The sequence below is a fragment of the Schistocerca piceifrons genome, chromosome 2 (genome assembly GCF_021461385.2).
Source record: "Schistocerca piceifrons isolate TAMUIC-IGC-003096 chromosome 2, iqSchPice1.1, whole genome shotgun sequence".
Lineage (NCBI taxonomy): Eukaryota > Metazoa > Arthropoda > Insecta > Orthoptera > Acrididae > Schistocerca > Schistocerca piceifrons.
In genome coordinates, this window is record NC_060139.1 from 548,912,690 (window position 1) to 548,938,829 (window position 26,140).

Consider the following 26,140-nt stretch of genomic DNA (forward strand, 5'->3'; position numbering starts at 1 on the left):
ACAACAGTTACTGAAACACGAGTCTGTGCCTAGATAACACAAGGGAAACACGCAAAGAATGTATGAACTAACCTGTACAAATGCCTAACGACTGCGCTACAATCTGCCTGAATTTACGATTACAGTAACTAAAACTCGAAATTACACCTCCTATACGAAACTCACACGCAATTTAAGTAAGAATCTACGAAGTAAACATAGAAAAGATGCTATATACGTATCTTTCTGTGCTGTCAATGTGCACCAACTGGGAGCTCAGGCCAACATCTGCAGAAATAATGTTGTCTTGGATGTTGTGAAACCCATGCTGTTTGACCATGATGGCATATTTCTAAAATTAACTGGGCTTGGCAAAGGTCAAGAGCAAACAAAAGAACCTAGGGCAGTGAGACAGCTAAATCATACAAACATAATAAATATGACACATAGAATTATGAGTGTTGACCGGAATTACACTGTGATTCAAACTGACTCCGGTACTGGAGCATTTGATTGCTTCCTATGTACAGTTGTAAATATCTTTAATGAGTGCTGCCCACTCAAAACAAAATCAAATTGGTCACATACCAAGAAGCAGAACAGAAGTTCCAGCAACTGGTATACACCTCATCTCCATAAATTAAGGATCTTACTAAGAGTGTATTATGAAAAATTTCACAGAGACAATCACTCTAAACACGCTTATGATAAACTAAAAAAGATATACAGGAAGGAGATTGTTGAAGCTAAGAAAAGGCCATAGCGATTGCATTCTTAATTCCAGCAACAAATGCAAAGCAGCATGGAATGTAATTAAAACAGACACTAGGACTACCACAGAAAAATTACCCATACCCTTAAGTGCAGAAGAGCTTAATAATTACTTCATAACTGTTGGAAAATTTTCTATGACAGATGAAGTCACGGCAAGAAATAATCACAGAAGTGCAGATAGACTGCCCTTTTTATGGAAAGATGGATCTAATGCTGGTTTAGAAACTTTTCGGTGGAAAACTGTTGACCTAAGGAAATAATGGTTGTCTCCAAGAAGAGCAACTCTAGAGCAGAAAATGTCTATGGTCTGTCCAATTTTATCCTTAAAAAATTGAAAATACAATCTGTCACCGTATGAGTTTCCTTATAAATCTTATGTTCACAAAAGGAGTATTTCGAGACAGCTTGAAGTTAACCACCATATTGCCCGTGCATAAAAGTGGAGACAGAAACACACCTAAAAACTATAGGCCTATTGCAATAGCCCCAATAATAACAAAAATTATTAAAACTATAGTAAAAAACCAACTGAATGATTTTTTGAAAGTAATAACCTCTTAAACAAGGCTCAGTATGGGTTTCAAAATTGACTGTCTACAATTAAGGCCATTCAAAATGTTGTGTTATCTGCTCTACATGGCTTTGAAGATAGACAACATACCTATGCCACTCTGTTGGATGTTAGCAAGGCCTTTGATACTATTTCACATAATATTTTAATAAAAAAAGTAGAACATTATGGAATAAAAGGCAATGAACTGGTATTCTAACAGAAAACATATGGTGATCATAAATCCAAACAAAAAATCTGATTTTCAGAATGTTATGTATGGGATCCCACAAGGTTTTTTGCTGGGACCCTTCCTGTTTGTTATATATGCAAATGACTTGCCACGTATGGTGCCATGTAAAGTAGTGATGTATGCAGATGACACCACTTTCATCATCTCATACACATGAAAAGGTTGTGATACAAATGAATGAACTAATGATGGAAGAGGCTAGTGAGTGGTTCAGGGACAACAGATTAAAGCTAAATGATGATAAAACAGAACACAGGCTTTTCTCCCACAGGAACCTTGATACTGACCTGCACAAACTCATGGAAAAGTCAGTGAAATTGTTAGGCATTCATCTTGACAGTAAGTTATGTTGGAATACCAGACAGAAAAAGTTTTTAATAAATTATCAAGAGTAGTCTACCTGATAAGAAAACTAAAAAGCTGTGTCAATCAAGACCTCCTCCTTATGGCCTATTATGCATTTTTTCCACGCACATTTGAGCTATGGGATAATACTCTGGGGGAACTCTGCTGGGGCTAATAACATATTCTTGTGGCAGAAGAAAGTAGTAAGATGCATTTTTGGTCTACAAAACACAACTTCCTGCACAGAATACTTCACCAAATATAAAATACTTATTATTCCCAGCTTGTACATACTGCGAGTTCTTGTCTACGCCAAAAAGAATGCTCTTATATATGAAAACCACGCCATCTACAGGCCACAAGTGGCCCATCGGGACCATCCAACTGCCGTGTCATCCTCCGAGGAGGATGCGGATAGGAGGGGCATGGGGTCAGCACACTGCTCTCCCGGTCGTTATGATGGTATTCTTGAACGAGGTCACTACTATTCGGTCAAGTAGCTCCTTAATTGGCATCATGAGGCTGAGTTCACCCGGAAAATGGCAACAGCACATGGCGGCCTGGATGGTCACCCATCCAAGTGCCTACCACACCCGACAGCACTTAACTTCGGTGATCTCACGGGAACCGGTGCATCCACTGTGGCAAGGCCGTTGTCATACTCTTATATATGAAACTAGGGCTAATGTCCATCCTTATGAAACCAGGAACAGAAACTTGATAAATGTCCCCTGGACTAGACTATCCAAGACGAAAAACAATTTTACTCACATTGGCAAGGTGTCTCTGAACAAAATACAACACAGTATTAAGGAACTGCCACACAATAAATTTAAAATGTTGATGGAATCATGGCTAAAAAGAAAGGCTTTCTGTAATGTTCAGGAATTTTTATGTAATACTATAAATCATTTAACTGTAATGTGAACTAAATTATGTATATTATAAAGTGGGTAATATAAAAGTGTAAATTGAAATTTATGTAAGTTTAATATGTAACATTGTATTCTGTTGCCTGCAAAGAAATAACTCATACAAGTATAAATTAAAATTTATGTAAGTTATATGAAACATTATATTGTGTTGTCCACAAAGAAATAACTTGTACTTGACGATGTCTTATGCAACAGCAGCGTTGTCTTCCGACAAATAAAAGGAATTGAATTGATCTGAATTAAGTAAAATTTTTGTTTGTGTTTTTTCTTATATGTTAAATGTGTAAAGGATACGATGAGTGGTTGCAACAAAGAATAATTTTGCTTTTATGTGTCTAGAAACGACGAGACTCTAAATACAATGTTTTGCCCTGCGCGTAGCCCAGTTTTAAACAAATAAATGAAGTTGTGAAATGCACAGTAGCACACAATTCAATACAAAACCCGTCGCGACGCAAGTACTATCAGAGCAACACAGCGCATGCACATTGGGAAGCAAGCTTGTCAACAAACCGCAAGTGCGTGCGGCGCGGCATACAGGCACAGCTGGAAGTTTTGTAGTGCTCAAAACAAACAAATCTGATGAACTACAACCCACACTAGCATTTGTAAAGTCTATTGAATAAACAGAAACATAGAACATTAAGGGAGAGTCTACACAATAACTATGACTATCTTACACACACACACACACACACACGCCCGTGCGTGCGTGCGTGCAAGGATAACCTATGGGATTATATAAACACGAAAGGGATGCTAAATTACGAGATATATACTTAAGCTATGCAATTATATACATTATATCCATATCTGTACAATATTTACAAATTTAAATATTGAAGGTGCACGCATAATCATACTTGATAGAGGAGAAAAAGCTTGCTGAAGGTAAATAAGCAAGTACAGTATTAGTGACAAATTGAATAAGAGGTTGCACCGTGCCTCTAATACACTTCATCTTTCAGATTTATAAGATAAGTAGAGACGCACGCATGACATGAAATAAATTTTGTGATAGCACGACTGCACACTGAGGTGAATGAAAACATGGTTGAATAAATGAAGAACGTATTGGTATAAATGAAGAATGTATTGGTAGCCAGTGAGCCTGTATACACCTATCTATGAAAATTTAGTTTTAAGTTAGTATTAAGGTTTTTCTTCCAGGGAACGATGCATTGAAATGCCCGACAGTGAAGAAAGATAAATGCTTGTAGAGTGTTAGGTACCATGTAAACATAAGAAAGGATTGCACCACAAGTAAATATAGTTGTAAGTTTATGATACATATGCATGTGATAGTGTGAAAGTAAGTGAAGAAGAAAACAGTTGCAGCACATCATGTAGAATGATGCTGAACTAAGGTTGAGTACTACCAAATAATCAAGGGGCTGAAACCTACCCACTGTGAGTGTCGACTACCAATGAAAGCGCCAAACAACTGAATTACATTGAAAGTTTTATGCACATTTGCTACTTATGTAAACATTGTTTTGCGTTCATTATACATAGCACATTGTATTGATGATACAACTCTGTAAACCTTAGCACATGAAATGGTTATCTTTTATACAATGAACATAACAACTAAATATTGAGCTGCACTGAATAAGTATTTGATATAGTTGGTATCGTCAGATTTGAGTTGTGCTTAGAAACAACAAACTATTTTGTTCTTGGAATCACAATTAAGTCTATTAACGAGATGTAACTGAGCACATAAATGCTTTTCAGTGGAATTCCCACAACTCTGCAGTGTGTAGATCCTTCCTGGAGAATGCTAGAGAGGTGAGGCCATGCGTAGTTATCTGAGAGGCTATTATTTACTTCTTTGATTCTTTTTGAATTGATAAATATGCTCTGACAAGAAGTCATTATAAACTGAAATTAAATTATTGTATGAATGTTATATGAAGTATGCATAACCAAACGAGAGTAAAACGTGTACTCATATAATTGGAATCGAATACTGTAACGAAAATGATATCTGACAATAAGTACTAAAACCAAATGACAAGTAATGACCCTATAAATACAAAAAGGGGAGAGAATATGTTACAGACCATGATGTATATGAGCGACGATAATGGCATGTCATCAAATGAATAGGATAAGTGTATTTTGTAAATGTATTTGTATTTTATAATGTTATGTGTAGGGTATGCGGAAAAGACACTACAAAAACTTTATGCAATGCAACTGTATGAAAGAAGCTCAAAAACAAAGTGCAAAAACATATGAAACCTGGCTGCAAAGTGTTCAGTGAACATGTGGTAAAACAATATGTGGGTGTGTGCGCGGTAAACTAAAAGTGGCAATACTTTGTGTAACATGAATTTTCTGTGCTCGACAACATCGTATAAGCAGAAAGGAACATACCTTGTCAATGGATGTCGGATGTATGGCTGGTCTCCCCACTGAATAAGTGAGAGCAACAAGTTGAAATAAATTACTCGAGCCGCTGATATGGAAACCAGTTGTCACCACATTGAAAATTTCACAAAGAATCATACTGCTGAACATGAGCTTCACGAATTTGTGCAGTGAAATTCACTGTAAATGCACGACATGGATACTCTGGCCTCATATGGGATACGTGAGCGTGAACTGTGACGATAACGGATGTTGGGCCGCACGCATCTACTTCGCAAGCTAAACACTGTGCAGATGCTGACTGACAACAATGGGACTACGTTACAGCATGCACTTCGTTAGGAGAGAAAATATATATGTACATGTTAAAAGAAACTGACATGACCACATAAATTGATAACCATTCAGGATAACTCCAATGGCCGAAAATATAGGCTATGCCCATAATGACCAGAATCATCAAACCTCAGAAAGGAAAATAAGCTCAGGCACTGTGCACCTCTGTATGACGTCAGTGCACAGTGGGAGGGGAATTGTATTGAATCTTATTATTTTTTCATTCTTTTCTTTTCTTATATATAAGCTATATGTAAACTGAATGAGTTATAGACACCACCAAGGGTAAATTAACGAGTTTTTTTGTGGCAAGGAAAATGTTTTAATATGTCGTTAAATATCTGTGTGAAACAAAGTAAGAAGCACACTCTTCAATTTATTAATTCATGTATCTTCACCCTTTTGTTTCGGGAAGTGGAGTGTGCAGACATATGCTTGGATCCGTCGTATCAGTGTTGTTAGAAATGTGTATTTTAAACATTCATTAAAAGTGTTATAAGTACTTATTAGCAAAGCAATATTTATTCAAGGTCAACTCCTATCTGTTCATCATTTTGCCACCTAGATCCTGCATCAATAGGTTTGGTGCAGAAGAGAATAATTTATTCAGTATCCGGAGGAGCGTTGCAGCATCGACATTGTCAGAATCAAGACTAAACACAATCGAATTAATGTGAAGATTAAGGTTTACAATGGTTGCGGTGGTTATTTGGTACCGCACACTACTGGAAGGAGCAGTATGTAATGCAAATTGTGTTTATTGACCTTGAATGTAATGATGTTAAAGGTCTGTTGATATTGCTATCAGTTAAAGTTCACCCAAGATTGTGCACAGATTCATAAATTACCTTCAAAATTTCTTTTCAATTATTCTTTCAATCAATTTTTTCCAATTGTTCAAGCAATTATTAATCCATCTTCATTGCCACAAACCTATTCACTGTGCAGATGAGATTTACGCTTACAACACATTCTTCACTCCTGAAATCATCCTGACCTCAAGCCTACAGTAAGCTGCTGTCCAGCACCCTCCACTCAACTGTTTCCACTCCCTTCGTTCTGTCACCTCCTCACAACTTGCCTTGTCTCACCCTCATTGCATGTTTCTCTTTGCCGGTGCACCCACCACTCTTTTCTCCTTCTCCGTTTCTCTCCTTCAAGCTCCTTGCCCTCTCTCTCTTTCCCTCCCACACAGCCTCCCGACACTACACCTGGCACTCCTGTCCCATCATCTCTAGTCCCTGCACACTCCATCAGGTAGTGCTGATTCCTCTTTCCCCACCCAAATCTTGCTATCCCTTCCCCTTCCCTGCCCCGTTCTGGAATGTTGCTCCTGTTCAACATGTCTCACTTGCATTCTGGCCAGAGATAACAGTCATGTGTGTGTGAGGTATGTTTGCTTGTGTGAATGTGTGTGTGTTTTTCTCTTCTGAAGAAGCTTTGGCCAAAAGCTTACATGTAACACTTTTCAATGTGCCTTTCTTCAATTCAGTGTGTCATCTTTATGGTGAGTACCAATCCACAGTTTTCATAATAATGTTGATATTCCAATCTGGACTTTCCATTGTTTAAACTTATGGTAATATGCAATACAACAGATGCATGCATAAAAGTAATAACACTCATAGTAAATATACTCATAGTAAATACAAATTATGTTATACTATGCACAGATACAGTTTATTCTCTTTAGACACTGTCTTATTCTACATCCCTATATATTCCAAGTACCACTCACACTGATTCTACTAGCATAGTATGGAATGGCAGGGATAGCCTCATCACACCTCTTTGTCTACATCTTACATGCAGTCGTGCGCTCAGCTCCTGGCAGTGTCCAGAGTATGGCACAACTAAAAATAACAGAAGTTTGAGTGCAGATAAAAACTTAGTGAATAGTTGAGGCAATAATCTGTTAATAAGTGTATCAACAAGACTGAAAGGATTGCTAGCTTTAGGACAAATCCTTATTCAGAACTACAGAGTACACGTACACACATAATTGAGGTCTGTTTAAAAAGTTCCAGAACTTCATCCACAAAATTTTTCTATGCTATCTTTTACTTATTGTGCATGGTCTCCTTCGAAATACTCTCCTCCACAATTGATACACTGCTCCCAATGTCGCTTCCATTTCTGGGAGTAGTCTTGGTATGTCTCTAACTGGATAGCACAAAGAGTGCCGTCTGTGAATTTTCCCACCTCCTCTTTTGTCCTTTCAATGGGTTTTTCAACTTTGGGGGAGAAAAAAATAAATAAATAAAAACAAAAAAAATGCACAGGGGCCAGATCTGGAGAGTATGGAGGATGAGATAGCACAGTAATTTCGTTTTTTGTGCAATAAGTCACACACCAACAGGGATGAATGTGCAGGTGCGTTATGGTGATGTGAGAATCATGAATTGTCTCACCACAATTCAGGCCATTTCCTTCTCACATTTTCTCGCATGCATCGCAATATGTCCTGATAGTACCAGCAATTAACAGTTTGTCGCTGTGGCATGAAATCATGATGAACTAATCTTACAATGTCAAACAAAATTATCAGCATAGCTCTGACATTTGACCTGACCTGCTGAATTTTTTTGGTCTTCAAGAACATTCGCTGACCCACTTCGAAGACTGAACTTTGGTCTCACACCATAGCTGTAGCCCCACATCTCATCACCACTATGATTCTCTCAAAGAACATCTCATTCTCATCTGCGCGATCCAAAATATTGTGAGGCAAATGTCTTTCTGGTCTTGATTCATGAGCCGTAGGATGAACTTGGCAGCAATACGATGTATTCTGAGAGGTTGTGTCAGGATTTCAATGACATGAGCCAAATGAAATGTTACATTATTCTGCAATTTCTTGGTCTTCCTGACATGAGTGCCGTCAGTATATGTCAAAGATGCCCTGAACAAGGGTCATCATTAACTTCTGTCCAGTCATTTTTAAACCATGTGAACCATTCGTACCACTGAATACGGCTTAAGCATTCATCATCATAGGCTTCCAGCACCATTTGGTGTGTTTCTGTAAAGGTTTTCTTGAGTTTCGCGTAAAATTTAATTCAGATGCGTTACTCCTCTAACTCTGCCATCACAAAAATCACAAATTGTGTGACACAACGTTCTAATCAATACAGCACTGAACACTAGCAAACAGACATACAATAATGAAACTTCTGGCAGTTACACATTAAACACAGGCGTGTGCAGGGATGCCAACCGCATTTCACTCCAACACACCATTGGTGTGAAATGATGAATGTTGTGGAATTTTTTGAATGGATCTCGTACGTAAACCTGTGTGACTACATTTTCCACACTGGGTTCATGTGCCAAGACTGCAGTTCAACTGAGGTTGACAGGTTGTGTCACGTGATGTGGGTGGGGGGAGAAGCAGTTGGGGAGTGGGAAGGAAGATTAGGAAATGGTGGCTGATGGCTGGGAGGGAGTTGCAGCTGTTGCTCATGATAGGAAGATGTCATTGATGAACTTGTTGAGCCTGCAGACAGGGTGAGCTGTCCATAGCATACAATATCATGGAGGAGTGGAGGGAGATAGAACAGAGGATGAGGGCAGCTGGACATAAGAGGACACAGGATGAGTGAAGTCATGATCATGGGACAGGTGCAGTGCTGGATGTGGGGCAAGACTAGCAGAGATTGAGGCCATGAGAATTATGAGATTGAAGGATGTTTTGTAATGACAACTTCCATCCATGCAGCTCAAAGAAGATGGTGTTGAAGGGATGGATTCAGATAACACAGGTTGTAAGGCTGCCACTGAAATCATGCATGCTGTGCAAACCAGCAAGTTGTGCCACTGTGTGGTCAATTCTGCTCTTTGGGCACAGTTTGGTGGTGGCCATTCATTTGTGTGGACAGTGGGTTTGTGAGCACACCTACATAAAATACTGTGCAGAAATTACAACACAGCTGGTATATGACATGACTGCCTTCACATGTGGCCCTGCTTCTGGTAGGTTAGCATAAGCCTGTAATAGGCCTGTAGTAGTATATACTGGGTATGTGTTTCACAGTTATTGCATCGAGGTCTTTCACTAGAGAATGACACATGTGACAAGGGGGTGGGAATAGCTGTGGTAGAAGGGTGGACTACGTTATGCTGACATGGGTAGGTGGTGGAAGACATTACTGGGAGGAGTAGGAAGGATTCTAGGCACAATAAGTAGCTGTGATGCCAAGCACAAGATTTCAATGGCTGTTCCATGACCCGAAACACTGGATTCTTCACACCCTACTCCCTCTCCCCCACACCAGGTTCTCTGAATTATGCATATGGGAATTGTCATTACAAAAAAATGAGAACTCATCTCCTTTATTCCTAAATAATTTCTGTGACTCTGATCCTGTAATCCTCTAGGTTATACTGACACCATACCCTCATTGTATGATCCTGACCTTAACTCTTGCTGAAATCACACCCTCTTCTCCACACTCTCCATCTTCTTCTGTCCTATTTCCCCCTCCCAACGCCCAATCCACTCCTCCATGTATTGTGCACAGTAGACAACTCCCTCAATATCGAAGGAAATTGATGGAGATCCTAAATGTGAAATAATTTGGGTGAAGGTCACGGTTAAAGCAGGCTCAGACATGGTAATTGGATGTCTCTTTAGGCCCTCTGGCTCAGCAGCTGTTGTGGCTGAGCACCTGAAGAATAATTTGGAAAATATTTCGAGTAGATTTCCCCACCATGTTATAGTTCTGGGTGGATATTTTAATTTGCTGGATGTAGACTAGAAGACTCTAACGTTCATAACGGGTGGCAGGGACAAAGAATCCAGTGAAATTTTTTTAAGTGCTGTATCCGAAAACTACCTTGAGCAGTTAAACAGAGAACTGACTCATGGCGATAACATATTAGACCTTCTGGTGACAAACAGACCCAAACTATTTGAAATCTACTCTGTAGGAATCAGCATGGGTTTCGAAAAAGACGATCGTGTGAAACCCAGCTCGCACTATTCGTCCACGAGACTCAGAGGGCCGTAGACACGGGTTCACAGGTAGATGCTGTGTTTCTTGACTTCCGCAAGGCGTTTGATACAGTTCCTCACAGTCGTTTAATGAACAAAGTAAGAGCATATGGACTATCAGACCAATTGTGTGATTGCATTGAAGAGTTCCTAGATAACAGAATGCAGCATGTCATTCTCAATGGAGAGAAGTCTTCCGGAGTAAGAGTGATTCCAGGTGTGACGCAGGGGAGTGTTGTAGGACCGCTGCTATTCACAATATACATAAATGACCTTGGGGATAACATCGGATGTTCACTGAGGGTTTTTGCGGATGATGCTGTGGTATATCGAGAGGTTGTAACAATGGAAAATTGTACTGAAATGCAGGAGGATCTGCAGCGAATTGACACATGGTGCAGGGAATGGCAATTGAATCTCAATTTAGACAAGTGTAATGTGCTGCGAATACATAAAAAGAATGATCCCTTATCATTTAGCTACAATATAGCAAATGGAAGCAGTTAATTCCATAAATTATCTGGGAGTACGCATTAGGAGCGATTTAAAATGGAATGATCATATAAAGTTGATCGTTGGTAAAGCAGATGCCAGACTGAGATTCATTGGAAGAATTCTAAGGGAATGCAATCCAAAAACAAAGGAAGTAGGTTGCAGTACACTTGTTCGCCCACTGCTTGAATACTGCTCAGCAGTGCGGGATCCGTACCAGATAGGGTTGATAGAAGAGATAGAGAAGATCCAACGGAGAGCAGCGCGCTTCGTTACAGGATCATTTAGTAATCACGAAAGCGTTACGGAGATGATAGATAAACTACAGTGGAAGACTCTGCAGGAGAGACGCTCAGTAGCTCGGTACGGGCTTTTGTTGAAGTTTCGAGAACATACCTTCACCGAGGTGTCAAGCAGTATATTGCTCCATCCTACATATATCTCGTGAAGAGACCATGAGGATAAAATCAAAGAGATTAGAGCCCACACAGAGGCATACCGACAATCCTTCTTTCCACAAACAATACGAGACTGGAATAGAAGGGAGAACCGATAGATGTACTCAAGGTACCCTCCGCCACACAACGTCAGGTGGCATGCGGAGTATGGATGTAGATGTAGATGTAGAACATGCAGCCAGAATGAGCTCAGCAGTGCCACATTCCTACCCCAAGCATTTGCTATCTCCCTATTGACCACTCAACCTGACACAACCTCTCACCTCAGTCGAGCTGTTGTGCCAGCACACTGTAATCAGCTGAGACAATGTAGCCATACAGGCATATGTACGCTATATAACTCTGAAGAAACATTCATCTGAATGCTACCAACTTTTTCAGTCTAGTTTATATGGCTATTGGCAGCTTAGCATCTCAACTATTTAATGACCTGTTATCTTTACATCTTAAATTACTTATATTCCAATAAAGACTTTCCATTGCCAATCAATAACAACAGTCTGCATACTATAAAAACTGCATGTGACAAAAATATTAATTCTGTTGCCTTATATACTGTTATGAATGTATGGACTATGTAGCTTTGTTTCTTCCCTAAAGGTACAGCTAAGTACCAACTCATTATCTTCTGGGTTATTGTCTTCCTCATTTCTACATTAGATTTCTTGCTACCTTCCTTTTTAGCATTTTAGGGTTTTTGCGGATGATGCTGTGGTATATCGAGAGGTTGTAACAATGGAAAATTGTACTGAAATGCAGGAGGATCTGCAGCGAATTGACACATGGTGCAGGGAATGGCAATTGAATCTCAATTTAGACAAGTGTAATGTGCTGCGAATACATAAAAAGAATGATCCCTTATCATTTAGCTACAATATAGCAAATGGAAGCAGTTAATTCCATAAATTATCTGGGAGTACGCATTAGGAGCGATTTAAAATGGAATGATCATATAAAGTTGATCGTTGGTAAAGCAGATGCCAGACTGAGATTCATTGGAAGAATTCTAAGGGAATGCAATCCAAAAACAAAGGAAGTAGGTTGCAGTACACTTGTTCGCCCACTGCTTGAATACTGCTCAGCAGTGCGGGATCCGTACCAGATAGGGTTGATAGAAGAGATAGAGAAGATCCAACGGAGAGCAGCGCGCTTCGTTACAGGATCATTTAGTAATCACGAAAGCGTTACGGAGATGATAGATAAACTACAGTGGAAGACTCTGCAGGAGAGACGCTCAGTAGCTCGGTACGGGCTTTTGTTGAAGTTTCGAGAACATACCTTCACCGAGGTGTCAAGCAGTATATTGCTCCATCCTACATATATCTCGTGAAGAGACCATGAGGATAAAATCAAAGAGATTAGAGCCCACACAGAGGCATACCGACAATCCTTCTTTCCACAAACAATACGAGACTGGAATAGAAGGGAGAACCGATAGATGTACTCAAGGTACCCTCCGCCACACAACGTCAGGTGGCATGCGGAGTATGGATGTAGATGTAGATGTAGAACATGCAGCCAGAATGAGCTCAGCAGTGCCACATTCCTACCCCAAGCATTTGCTATCTCCCTATTGACCACTCAACCTGACACAACCTCTCACCTCAGTCGAGCTGTTGTGCCAGCACACTGTAATCAGCTGAGACAATGTAGCCATACAGGCATATGTACGCTATATAACTCTGAAGAAACATTCATCTGAATGCTACCAACTTTTTCAGTCTAGTTTATATGGCTATTGGCAGCTTAGCATCTCAACTATTTAATGACTTGTTATCTTTACATCTTAAATTACTTATATTCCAATAAAGACTTTCCATTGCCAATCAATAACAACAGTCTGCATACTATAAAAACTGCATGTGACAAAAATATTAATTCTGTTGCCTTATATACTGTTATGAATGTATGGACTATGTAGCTTTGTTTCTTCCCTAAAGGTACAGCTAAGTACCAACTCATTATCTTCTGGGTTATTGTCTTCCTCATTTCTACATTAGATTTCTTGCTACCTTCCTTTTTAGCATTATGTGGATACGGATAGGTACATAACTCGAGATATGTTGCCTCCCCTCTGCCCCCATCACCACCACCTCCTTGTCTCTTGCTGTCTATTAATTTAGCAATTAGGACAAAGGTTTTGTTTCAGCAAATGGCAGTGGCTGAGCTTGCAAAGTTATAATTATGTAATTCTTCCAACTTATCAATAAATTCAAGCTGAATAATTTTTTTATATAATTTGGTACCCTATTTGTAAAGATACAAAAACTAATTTTATGTCATGCCTACCTTGACTAGAAATGTTGAAGCAATGGTACATTCCATATGTGAAATATACATAAGTTGTTCCAGGTTTCATGAACATTGGTTTGTTTCTCTCAGTAATTTTCCCATTGTAAGAATGTGAAGCCTTGTCAACACCACCAAGGTAAGATTCTGTTTCAACAATTCTAGCTTTCAAGGTTCTATTATCAAATTTTCTCACAAGTACTTTCCCTATGAGGTTCCTGGCTAAGTCTTCACAGTATGTGTCAAAGAACTCTTCCTTTAATCTGATGCTTCCACATGTTTCTGAGATCACCAGATTGGAGTTTACAGCACCAATTTCCTTCTCAGTAGCTGCTGGAAAGTAACAACTTGTAGCTTCTGTTTCAATTCTCTTTTTTCCTTTTGATGTTTTCTCTCTTGTTCTCTTCATGGGAGATAAATGATGCTTTAATCCAAGAGTATAAAATGGAAGCCTGCAATGTGAACCAAATTTACATATTTGCCAACAATTCTATTTTGATGACATTGAGAAATATTTAGGTTTAATATGCTACAAAAACAAGATTATAGCTTAACAAAATGAATGGTGTGGCTAATGGTGGTGCCATGGCTGCAAATGGTACTTTTGAAAGGTGCTAAGTATAATCTTTTACAATTTTTATAAAAAAAATTACAAGACGACAGGTGAACAAAAACACACTGGGTATACTGCACAAGAAGACGTTTTGAAATACACTATCTGCCCCCCCCCCCTCCCAAAGGCAAGGCTATAACAGCATTCTCATAATTTATAAAATAACGTACATAACAAGCTACATAACCAAAGCACTTTTCAGTGAGTTGAAAAGTATTAAGACGGCAAAGAAACAAATTGCTATTTCTTTCCTAATAGTTCTCAGGTAAAATCAACAGATGTACAACGTTTTTGTGATGCGAGACTTTACAAAGATAACAGAAAAAAAGACTAAAATAACTTTTGAAAGCAAATAGAAAGACCAGATAAAATAATAGAATAAAGACTATTGTGGCACAACAATCACAATTACATCTTTCACTGAAAGAAGCTTTCTTTTATCTTTGTGATGTAGGTGGTTTTTTTTTATGGGGTGGGGATGGGGGGGAGACCTAATCAGTCTCCTGACTGGTTTGCAACATCCTCCATTATTTGTTGGCCTTATTCCAATGGAAGTTATTCCTTGATGCCTGAATACATGTTGTATCACTCCCCCCCCCCCAATGAACCATGAACCTTGCTGTAGATGGGATGGCTTGTGTGCCTCAGTGATACAGATAGCCGTACCACAGGTACAACCACAGTGGAGGGGTATTTGTTGAGAGGCCAGATAAATGTGTGATTCCTGAGGGGCAACAGTCTGCATGATTGACTAATCTGGCCTTGTAACATCAACCAAAAAGGCCTTGGTGTGCTGGTTGTATGATTAAATGATGACGGCTTACTATTTGATAAAATATTCCAGAGGTAAAATAGTCACCCATCCTGATCCCTGAGTGGGGACTACTCAGGAGGATGTCGTCATCAGGAGGAACAAATCTGACATTCTACGTATCGGAGTGTGGAATGTTAGCTCTCTTATCCGGGCAGGTAGGTTAGAAAATTTAAAATGGGACATGGATAGGTTGAAGCTAGATATAGTGGATGTTAGTGAAGTTCTGTGGCAGGAGGAACAGTACTTCTGGTCAGGTGAATACAGGATTATAAATACAAAGTCAAATAGGAGTAATGCAGGAGTAGGATTAATCATGAAGAAGAGAATAGGAATGTGAGTAAGCTATTATGAACAGTATGAAGAATGGATTATCACAGCTAAGACAGACACGAAGCCCACACCTATCACAGTACACTCTTAAGTACATGCCAACTAGCTCCACAGATGATGAAGAGATTGAAGAAATGTATGATGAGATCAAAGTAAAAGAAATTATTCAAAGAGTTAAATGAGATGAAAATTTAATTGTGATGAGGGACTGGAATTCGATAGTAGGAAAAGGAAGAGAAGGACAAATAGTAAGTGGATATGGACTGGGGGAAAGAAATGAAAAAGGATGCCACCTGGTAGAATTTTGTACAGAACATAATTTAATCATTGCTAAACTTGGTTTAAGAGTCATAACACAAGGCTGTATATGTGGAAGACACCTGGAGACAAAATAAGGTTTCATTCAGACTGATCATATAATTGCTAGACAGATATTTAGGAACCAGTTTTTAAATTGTAAGGCATTTACGGGGGCAGATGTGTACTCTGACCACAATTTATTGGTTAACTGTAGATTAAAACTGAAGAAATTAGAAAAAGGTAGGAAATTAAAGAGATGGGACCTGGATAAGTAGAAGAACCAGAATTTGTTGAGTGCTTCATAGCGAGTATTGGGCAATGACTGACTGCAATGGGGGAAAGGAATACAGTAGAAGACAAATGGGTAGATTTAACAGATGAAATAGTGAAGGCAGCAGAGGATCAAATAGGTAAAAAGACAAGGCATAGTAGAAATCCTTTGATAACACAAGAGATATTGAATTTAATTGATGAAAGGAGAAAATTAAAAAAAAAAAAAAATCAGCAAATGAAGCAGGTGAAAGGGAATACAAATGCTTAAAAAATGAGCCAGACAGGAGGTGCAAAATTGCTAAGCAGAAATGGCTAGAGGACAAATGTAAAGATTTAGAAGAATATTTCACTAGGGGAAAGACAGATACTGCTACAGAAAAATTAAAGAGATATTTGGTAAAAAGAGAAGCAGCTATTTGAATATCAAGAGCTCGGGTGGTAAACCAGTCCAAAGCAAAGAAGGGAAAGCTGAAAGGTGGGAGTATGTAGAGGGTCTATACAAGGGAGATGAACTTCAAAGCAATATTATTAGAAACATGAAGATAAGAGACACGATACTGCCAGAAGAATTTGACAAAACTTTGAAAGATCTACATCAAAACAAGGCACCGGGAGTAGGTGATATTTTGTCAGAAATTGACAAAACTCTTCCATCTGGTGCGCAAGATGTTGAGACAGGTAAAATACCCTCAGGTTTGAAGGTATTACAAAGAAAGCAGCTGCTGACAGGTATGAAAATGACTGAACTATGGATTTAATAAGTCTTGGTTGCAAAATACTAATGCAGATTCTTAAGAGAAGAATGGAAAAACTGGTAGAAGCATTGAATGGCTTGTTTGACATCAGTATTGGTGCCAAAGTGCCTTCCGCCGAGAGTCTTCTTCAAAGCAGGAAACAGATAGAAGTCACTTTGTGCAAGATCCGGACTGTAAGGTGGATGGTGTAGGTACTCCCAACCAAGAGTTGCAATATGGTTTTGCATTGCCGTCGCCATGTGTGGCCCCGCATTGTAATCCATCAGCAGAATGCCAGATCTGAGAAGGCCAGGCCCTACCCCTGTTTAAACCTGAAAAACTTTTCAACCCATACCCATACCCTATTCACACTGATCTGTCACCATGTTTTCAAATTGCTGATAGGAAATTATCGAAAAGTCTAATCAGATTCTTTTTCATTTTGGTAAGAATAGTACAAAATAAAATTCAAAATTATTTGTTTTTAGCCTTACCTTAGCAAATTTAACATTATTTTATCAAGTGCTACGAAAAAAGGAAGAAATATTTTTGAACAAATCTTGTGTTAGAATGGTAGGAAGCAGGGCTGGTGGTGTGTTGGATAAAGCGCTCAACTGAAAATCAATATAATAAAATATCAGTTCTTTAATATTTTCCATTTTGCAGTGTGTGTGTGTGTGTGTGTGTGTGTGTAAAGAAGAAACTGAAGACAGAAGCTTTATAGTGATATGGAGGATGAAGATGTAGAGAATGAGAGAAACTTTTATTTCACAATAACGACTCTCAGTCTCAAAAACTAATTTAGAACCCTTGTGCTGGTGTTCTATCTTCTAACGACTGCATGGGTGGCCCATCAAAACTTCCAAAGATATGTTTGTGATAGGGGTAGGGGGAAAACATTGACAGTCACTGACTGCCAATTTTCTCATAATCTGATGGTGGGTTAGTGTGCAATAGCATTTCAAAAGTTCATGATAGAATTAGCCTTTTGCAAATTTGAAACTGGACCCTGATACAGATTCTGCACTGGATGACTGCTATGGAATTGATATTTGTTCATATGTTGATTGAGCATCAGTTTTATCGACCTAATGAAAGAAAGACTTACTGGAAGGTCATTAGACACTTCCAGTGTCTAATAAATTTGTGAAAGTTGCCACACATTTAAAGCAAAAATTCACTTATTGCTGGTTGGAAACTTACTCGCCACAGCTGGCACACTGCTGGTACAAAAAATGCACTTTTGTAAATATTGTAAGTTGTTTCTGCCGAATCTGAACTCTGTTAGAGGCATATTGGGACCTCATAAGGCCATTCTGCAAGTTCAAAGACATTCACAACCAGTGCAAGAAGCACATAGAAACCCACTTTCATAGAGTGGCACTGGAAGCAGATGGAGCTTTTCTTTCAAGTGTTCCAATGGTTGCACAAATTAATAAGTATTCCCAGAAAAATGTAAAAGAAAACAGGAAAATAATTACATCAATTATTTCTTGTCTTATATTTTGAGAGCTTATGACTTAGCTCTGAGAGATGAGCATTGTGGAGAAGGAATTGTGGAAGAGTTATACAAGGTATGAATTGAATCAGGATATGTGGCACTGAAGAAACACATCATGCACAGGAAAAAGAAGGAAAGCTAGTGACCGGTCAATATAACAAATGACATGGGGTTGCCTGAGGCAGATATTACAAAGAAAGTGAAAAAGGCAAAAATGTATATTGTACTATGTGCTGATTCACGAATGATGGCAGTCCTTGCAGGTTGAGGCATGGACGGAGACTGCATTATTGTCGGTTGCAAACGAGTTACAATATGCGCATACTTGTGCTCTCCTCTTAATGAAAGCGTGGATCCTGCAAATTATGTCTCTCACTTGCCTGTGTAGAATTTCTTGCTTAACATTACCATTGGGCATGACAACTTACAACAGATGGAATTAAAATTCACTAAATAACTCACTACAATCACATTTAATACTCACATTGCCTACGATATTCGTAGGAGAGTGCTACTGAATGCTGACTGGCTGTCAGGGGATGTGTGATGTTGGTGTGCAGAACAGCCCTAAACTCAACTGCTGCCATTTGTGACTCCAAGTACAGTGGATGGAACATTTTATACCTCTTGAAATGAACAATTATTGATTGGACTTTGATGCATAATCCTACAAAGCTGAAGAAACGTTTGTTGGATTTATTGAGCCGAAAGCTCTAGACACTAAATGAATTCCACAGACCATCAATGGCTTTTTGGCAAAAGAAAATCTTGACCTTGTGAAAGATGTTATTAAGGTACCTAACATTTCCAAAGTATGTGAAACAAGGTGGAATCGGAAACACAAAAATGTCATAGTTCTTAAGGAGAATTTTTCTGTTTAATGATATCCTTAGAATCGTTATCAAATGAACAGTTTGACTATAAAAACTGCTTTCCATCTCCATGTGGCTGCTTCGGGCTTTTCATTTATTCTTAGCTTGATTTTAATATCCAAATATTCAGCTTTGATGGAACCAGTCATCGATATTCTCCAATCCTTTGCTTTGGATGCAGCCAAGGAACTGCAGCATATTAAATTAATTTTACAACTGTTGAAAACTTATCATGATAGTCCTGAATAAGTTGCAGACAAAATTATGAAGGATGCTACTGTCATTGCTGAAAAACTTGGTTTGGAGGATATAAAAACCATGCCACATGTAGCTGGGAGACAGCAATATCGAGGAAGTCCCTCAGCAGAAAGATCATCAGAATTCTGGAGGTCTTTAGTAATACCCTATTTAGACCCCATTATTAACTCTCCTGAACTGCATTTTGCTGACAAAAATACCCCAGCATTTACTTTATCTCAATTACATCTTGTGCAAATGATGACCACATCAAAAGACCATTTAATGTAACATGTAAAATCTTTGCCAGATTTAATGATTCATCAAGGCAAAAAGTGAACTTGACCTTTGGCAAAGTCTCTTTCGAAATATTCTCTGACACAATTGATACACTGCTCCCAACTCCGTTTTCCCTACTGGAAGCATCTCGGTATGCCTTTTTCTGGATCGCATGAAGTGCTGTCCGTGAATTTTCTTTTATCTTGTCTATTGTTGCAAATCTTCTTCCTTTCAATGGGGCTTTTCAACTCTGGAAACAAAAAAAAGTCTGCAGGACCCAGGTCTGGAGAGTATGGAGTATGAGGCAGCACAGTGATTTCTTTTTCTGTGCAGTAGTCATGCACCAACAGGGATGAATGTGTGGGTGCGTTATCATGATGCAGGAGCCATGAATTGTCTCCCCACATTTCCTTCTCACATTTTCTCGCAGGCGATGTAACATGCCCCGATAGAACTATCAATTAACAGTTTGTCCCTGTGGCACAAATTCACGATGAATTAATCCTTCAACATCAAATAAAACTATCAGCATGGCTTTGACATTTGACCTAACCTGAGGAGCTTTTGCTGGTCTTGGAGAACCTTTCCCAACCAATTGTGAACACTGAACCTTAGTCTCAACACCATAACTGTAGCCCCACAGCTCATTACCAGTTATGATTCTCTTAAGAAACATCTCATTCTCAGTTGCGCGATCCAAAAGCTCTTCACAGATTGCGAGACGAAGATTCTTCTGGTCTTGACTCATAAGCCGTGGGATGAACTTGGCAGCAAAACAATGCATTCCAAGATGCTATGTCAGGATTTTATGACATGATCCAACTGAAATGTTACATTCTGCTCCAATCTCTCAGTCAATCTGTCTTCAACTTGCAAGCACAATTTCGTTGATATTCCTGACATGAGTGATGTCGAAGGGCATCCTGATTGAGGGTCGTCTTTTAACTTCTGGCCAGCCATTTTTAAACCATGTGGACCATTCATAACATTCAGTATGGTTTAAGTGCTCATCATCGTAGACTTCCTACCTCATTTGATGTGTCTCTGTAAAGGTTTTCTTGAGTTTCACGCAAAGTTTACTACGGACATGTTGTTTCTCTAACTTTGCCATCTTGAAATTCAGAAACTGTGCAACACAACATGTTACTCAACACAGCACTGAACAATAACTAACAGACATACAACAATGAAGCTTCCGACAATTAAAAATTAAAAATGCTGGTGTGTTCAGGAATGCCAACCGCAATTCGGTCAAACACAACAATGGCAAAAAATTATGAATGTTCTGGAATTTTTTGAAAAAATGAATTTACATCAAGAGGAAGTTTCAGCCAGAGATTCACATTTGCAATGTCATCTCAAACAACCTGCCTGAGGTGATAAGTAGTAGTCTTACCAAGGTGTGTGGTATAATTACAACACAATCCTACCTTCGGATGCTGCGCACTTGAGTCCAGCTGCCTGTTGGCCTACTTGTCCTTACCTGTTATGCAGTTGTTCTGACACTGTGCTCCCATATGTGAACCCGATGGAGCTTTGCACGAATGCCACAATACTCCAGAAAGGGCAGGTACACATTAAAGAAAGAACAAACTAGTTTGGTAAAATCAAATTATTATTAGGACGTTTGCCATTCAATTAAATTGGTGTACATAAGTCACAACATTTATGTAAGATTGACTATAGCACTCATTAGAATTCAAGGAGCTTGTGAGGTTGAAACTAATTTCAACTGACAAGACAGTTTCATGCTACTGAATTAGCTGCTCGCACATACCATTATAATCAATTTTGCTGCTCTGGCACATGAGATTTAGACACAAACCGCCAGGATCATTTTGGAACTGCCTACAATTACTCACATGATTTTTCTATGACACAAAATATGCTGACCTCACAGTCATAGCTAGATGGCCACCAGTGACAGTCAATGGTAACAGTGAACCAGTATACAACTAAATAATTAGTATCATTCCACTACAGACATTTGGGTGTGTGATGATGTATTGAGAGCTGTAAGCCAGGTTCAGTTAACGCATTTCTGCCTAATTCTGTAAATATTGTCACCAGCTAAAATATACTTTGGTACACTAATTAAAGGCACTGCCTATGTGACTGTACGTTTTCACGCTTAATCAAGGTCAAATGTTCAAAAACCAGCTTATGATGTAACTAAGAGGGACTGTCATCTGGTATAGGTGTAACCTCAGCCAAGCTCCCAACGTGTTTTCTCCTACATAATGGTCTGTTGCTCCTACTTATAACTTTCCTGACATCAGACAAGCCAGTTTGCCAATAATTTTTCCACCAAAATTTTACTGTGCTATATGGCTTCCTCCAGTGGAAACGCCTCCAGAACACTATCTGAAATAATTCTCCCTTAATTCTTACTCTTGTGCTCTTTGAAATTCATCTAAGTTTTAGTTTGTGCCCTTTGTATTCTTCCCGAAAACTTTCTGTCGACATGCTCTAAGCACTGCTTACCAAAACAAGTACACGAGCAATGTCTCATACTGCCCCAATCGGTTTTGAAACACCAGGAATTTTAAACAGTAAGTACATTTCCCGATCACTCTTCATTTTTTTCATAAAATTCTATACCATTATACTTCACTAAAAATTCTTGAAAATTACTGTATTGCTCATTTAACTACTGCTTAATTTACTGTTTTGTATTAATTCTTTATATGGGCTTTTAGTTTTTGCAGAATGACAACAGATTTTACTCGGATAAAGAAAAATATAAACATACACAGAAAAACAATATTTTACACTCTTATATACACACCAACAAAAGTTTTGCATCACCCTGTTATTTCAAAATTTGTGATATAGAAACCAAAAATTTTATCTGAGGCATGCATACACACTCATTTTGCAAAATATTTTGTCACTGCTGACATCCAAGAACAACTCTTTTAAATCAATCCCACACAAGTTCTATGTGGCTCATGCCAGGGAACAGGCAAGCCACTCCATTCTCGTTACCCTACTATGTTATAAGAACATGTTCATGACAAGAGCATAATGAGCATGCAGTTTATCATCCATCAGGATAAACACCAAAATGTTGGCTACACAGTCAGACTTTGGGTTGCAAATTCCATCCCTGTACTACAAAGGAGTGAGATTACATCCAACAACCAAGAGAGGTTACAATGGCCCCATGTAATGTCACCCAGAACATCACTCCAGCACACATTGTTGCCCATGTGGAACACAGTGTTGGAGGCATTTGATACTAATGGGTTGTTTTGAAACACGTGCACTTATCAGGGAACACACAGATCCAAGTTTATCCATTAACGACACCTGATGCCAATTCTGGGGTATTCCTCACCATGGTTGTTGTGAATGGAGATTTGCATCATGCAGTCATCTCCTAACAGTTTGATGTAATACATCTTCTCAGGTTCTATGATCTCTTTGTATACTGAATTCAGTTCTGGAGCTCTCAGCTCATGGGGCTCCTACTGTACAGGGATGGCCTCTGTGGTGTTAGTCCTCAACATCATCTGCCAAATGCTACCTATTCTATGACCGCATTTTCGTCTCTATTTTCTCCTTTTTGGTTACACTCTTTGACTTCTTTTCACACGCAGAACACTATTTTAGAACACTCGTTTGCATGTTTGTCATTTGGAGATGTATGTGAGAGACTCTTGGGTTCTCCATCAACTCCTCCTCCTTCAGTAAATAACAGTGTGGGGCAGAGGAGGGACCTACTGTTTACTGCCTTTTGTGATGTCACCTCCTGTCTTAAGTCAACACTGTCTGTTACATCCAATAACTTATCTTTTTCTTGACTGTGGGCTACATTCACAAACTTCAGAAGATGGCCTTGCAATGGTGGCTGAAAGCCACTAACTTCCTCCCACATTATAAATAGTTTGTTTTGGCCTAGAACCAGTTTAGTTTAACTGTTTTCAGTACCAGAATTTCATTAACCTTCTTTTTATGACTATCATGAAAACTTTAGAAGCTTTAAATTATTGCTTTACAAAGTTTTTGCCTGACACTGAAACATAATTTTCAACCTGCTTGACTCTTTACAATCACATTTTGTGTTGACATATTTCTAGCTACTGAATGCCACACTTTTCTCTGTATTTTGTCTCTATATCTATTTTGCCACTCTCAGCTGCTCTGTACTCTGGCACTCATGGCTACTCAGTCTCTTTCACCTATCTATCTGCCATTAACACTAATATTCTTTCCTACTTCTAGTGCTCCAACATAAATATTCCCTTGAACTTCATCTCGTACACTCCCTCTATATTTTTAACACCCCCCCCCCCCCCACACACACACTTCCCTTCAATACTGAACTAGTGATCCCTTGATGTCCCAGAATGTGTCCTGTCAACCTACCCGTTCTTTTAGGCAACTTGTGCCACAAATTTCTGTACTCCGTGATTCTGTTAAGTATGTCCATTAGTTATGCAATCTACCCATCTAATATTCAGCATTCTTCTGTAGCACTACATTTTGAAGGCTTCTATTCTCTTCTTGTTTAAACTTTTTATCATCCACACTTCACTTCCATACATGACTACACTCCAAACAAATACCTTCAGAAAAGACTTCCTAATGCTATTTGATTTCAATAAATCTCTCTTCTTCAGAAACACTTTTCTTGCCATTGCCAGTCGGTGTTTTACATCACCTTTACTTGGGCCATCATCAGTTATTTTGCTGGCTAAATGGAAAAGCTCATAAACTACTTCAAGAACCTCATTTTCTAATCTAATCTCCTCAGCACTGCCAGATTTAATTCTGCTACATTCCAATAACTTTCTTTTATTTTTGTTGATGTTCATCTTCTATTCTTCTTAGAAGACACTGTCCATTCCCATTCTGTTCAACTGTCCTTCCATGTTCTTTGTAGTTTCTGACACAATTACAATGTAATTGGCAAGCTTTAAAGTTTTTATTTCTTCTCCCAGAACTTCAATTCCCTCTCTAAATATTGCTTTGGTTTCTTCTACTGCTTACTCAATGTCCACAATGAATAACGTCAAGATTAGGCTACAATCCTCTCTCACTCCTCCTCAACCACTGCTTAGCTTTCAGGACCCTTGACTCTTCTAATTGCTATCTGTACAAATTGAAAATAGGCTTTCACTCGCTATATTCCACAACTGCTATCTTCAGAGTTTCGAAGAGATTATTCCAGTCAGTGCTCTCAAAAGCTTTCACTAAGCCTACAAATACTATATATGGAAGTTTGCCTTTCCTTAACGTACTTCTAAGAGAAGTCATAGGGTCGGTATTGCCCCACGTTTCTACATTTCCCTGGAATCCAAACTGATCTTCCCTGAGGTTGGCTTATTCCAGTTTTTACCTTTTTCTGTAAATAATTGTAGTTAATATTTTGCAACCATGATTTATTAATCTGGTCGTTCAGTAATACTCACATGTGCCAAACCTGCTTTCCACACAACTGGAATTATTACACTCTTCTTGAAGTCTGAGGGTATTTCACCTGTCTCATACGTGTTGCACAACACGTGGAATAGATTTGTCGTGGCTGGCCCTCCCAAGGATATCAGTAGTTCTGATGGAATGTCATCTACTCCAGAGGCCCAGTTTCAACTTAGATCTTTCAGAGCTCTGTCACGTTCATCTTGCAGTATTGTATCTCCCATCTTCATCTATGTCCTCTTCCATTTCTATAATACTATCTTCAAGTTCATCTCCCTCACATAGACTCCCTACACCTGTATACTCCATCCACCTTTCAGCTTTCCCTCATTTGCTTTGTACTGGTTTTCCATCTGAGCTCTTGATAATCATCTACTAGATCTTGCCTTTTTATTTACTTCATCCTTTGCTGCCTTCCCTGTTTGATATCTCAAAGCTACCCATTCATCTTCCATTGTATTCCTTTCTGTTGTTGTAGTCAATCGTTGCCTACTACGAAACTCTCAACGACCTCTGATCTTTTCAACTTATCCAGGTTCTGTCTTCTTAATTTCTTACCTTTTTGCAATTTTTTAAGTTTTACTCAACAATTAATAACAAATAAATTGTAGTCAGAGACCACAACTGCACCTGAAAATGCCTTACAGTTTGAAATCTGGTTCCGAAATCTCTGTCCTACCATTTTATAATGAATCTCAAACCTTCCGGTATCTCCAGGTTTCTTCCACATCTTCAGCCTTATTTCATGATTTTTAAATCAAGTATTAGCAATGGTTAAACTATGCTCTGTGCAAAATGCTACCAGGAGGCTTCCTCTTTTATTCCTTTTCTGCTCTATTTTCATCTATTATTTTTCCTTATCTTCCTTTTCCTACAATCTAATTCCAGTCCCCTAACAGAATTAAATTTTTGTCTTCTTTAATTATCTGAATAATTTCTTATACCTAATAATGCGTTTCTTTAATCTCTTCATCATCTGCGGA

At 38.8% G+C, this 26,140-nt stretch overlaps 1 protein-coding gene and 1 pseudogene across 1 annotated transcript in view; both read right to left on the reverse strand.

Moving 5' to 3' along the window:
- Window positions 1-26,140, reverse strand: part of LOC124777725 (probable DNA-3-methyladenine glycosylase) — a 76,726-nt gene that overhangs the window by 22,434 nt on the left and 28,152 nt on the right. The window contains exon 2 of the mRNA XM_047253223.1: window positions 13,781-14,232. Within this exon, the coding sequence (XP_047109179.1) occupies window positions 13,781-14,189 (409 nt within the window). The 5' untranslated portion in view covers window positions 14,190-14,232. The remainder of the gene's footprint in view (window positions 1-13,780; window positions 14,233-26,140) is intronic.
- Window positions 2,442-2,559, reverse strand: LOC124778103 (annotated as a pseudogene).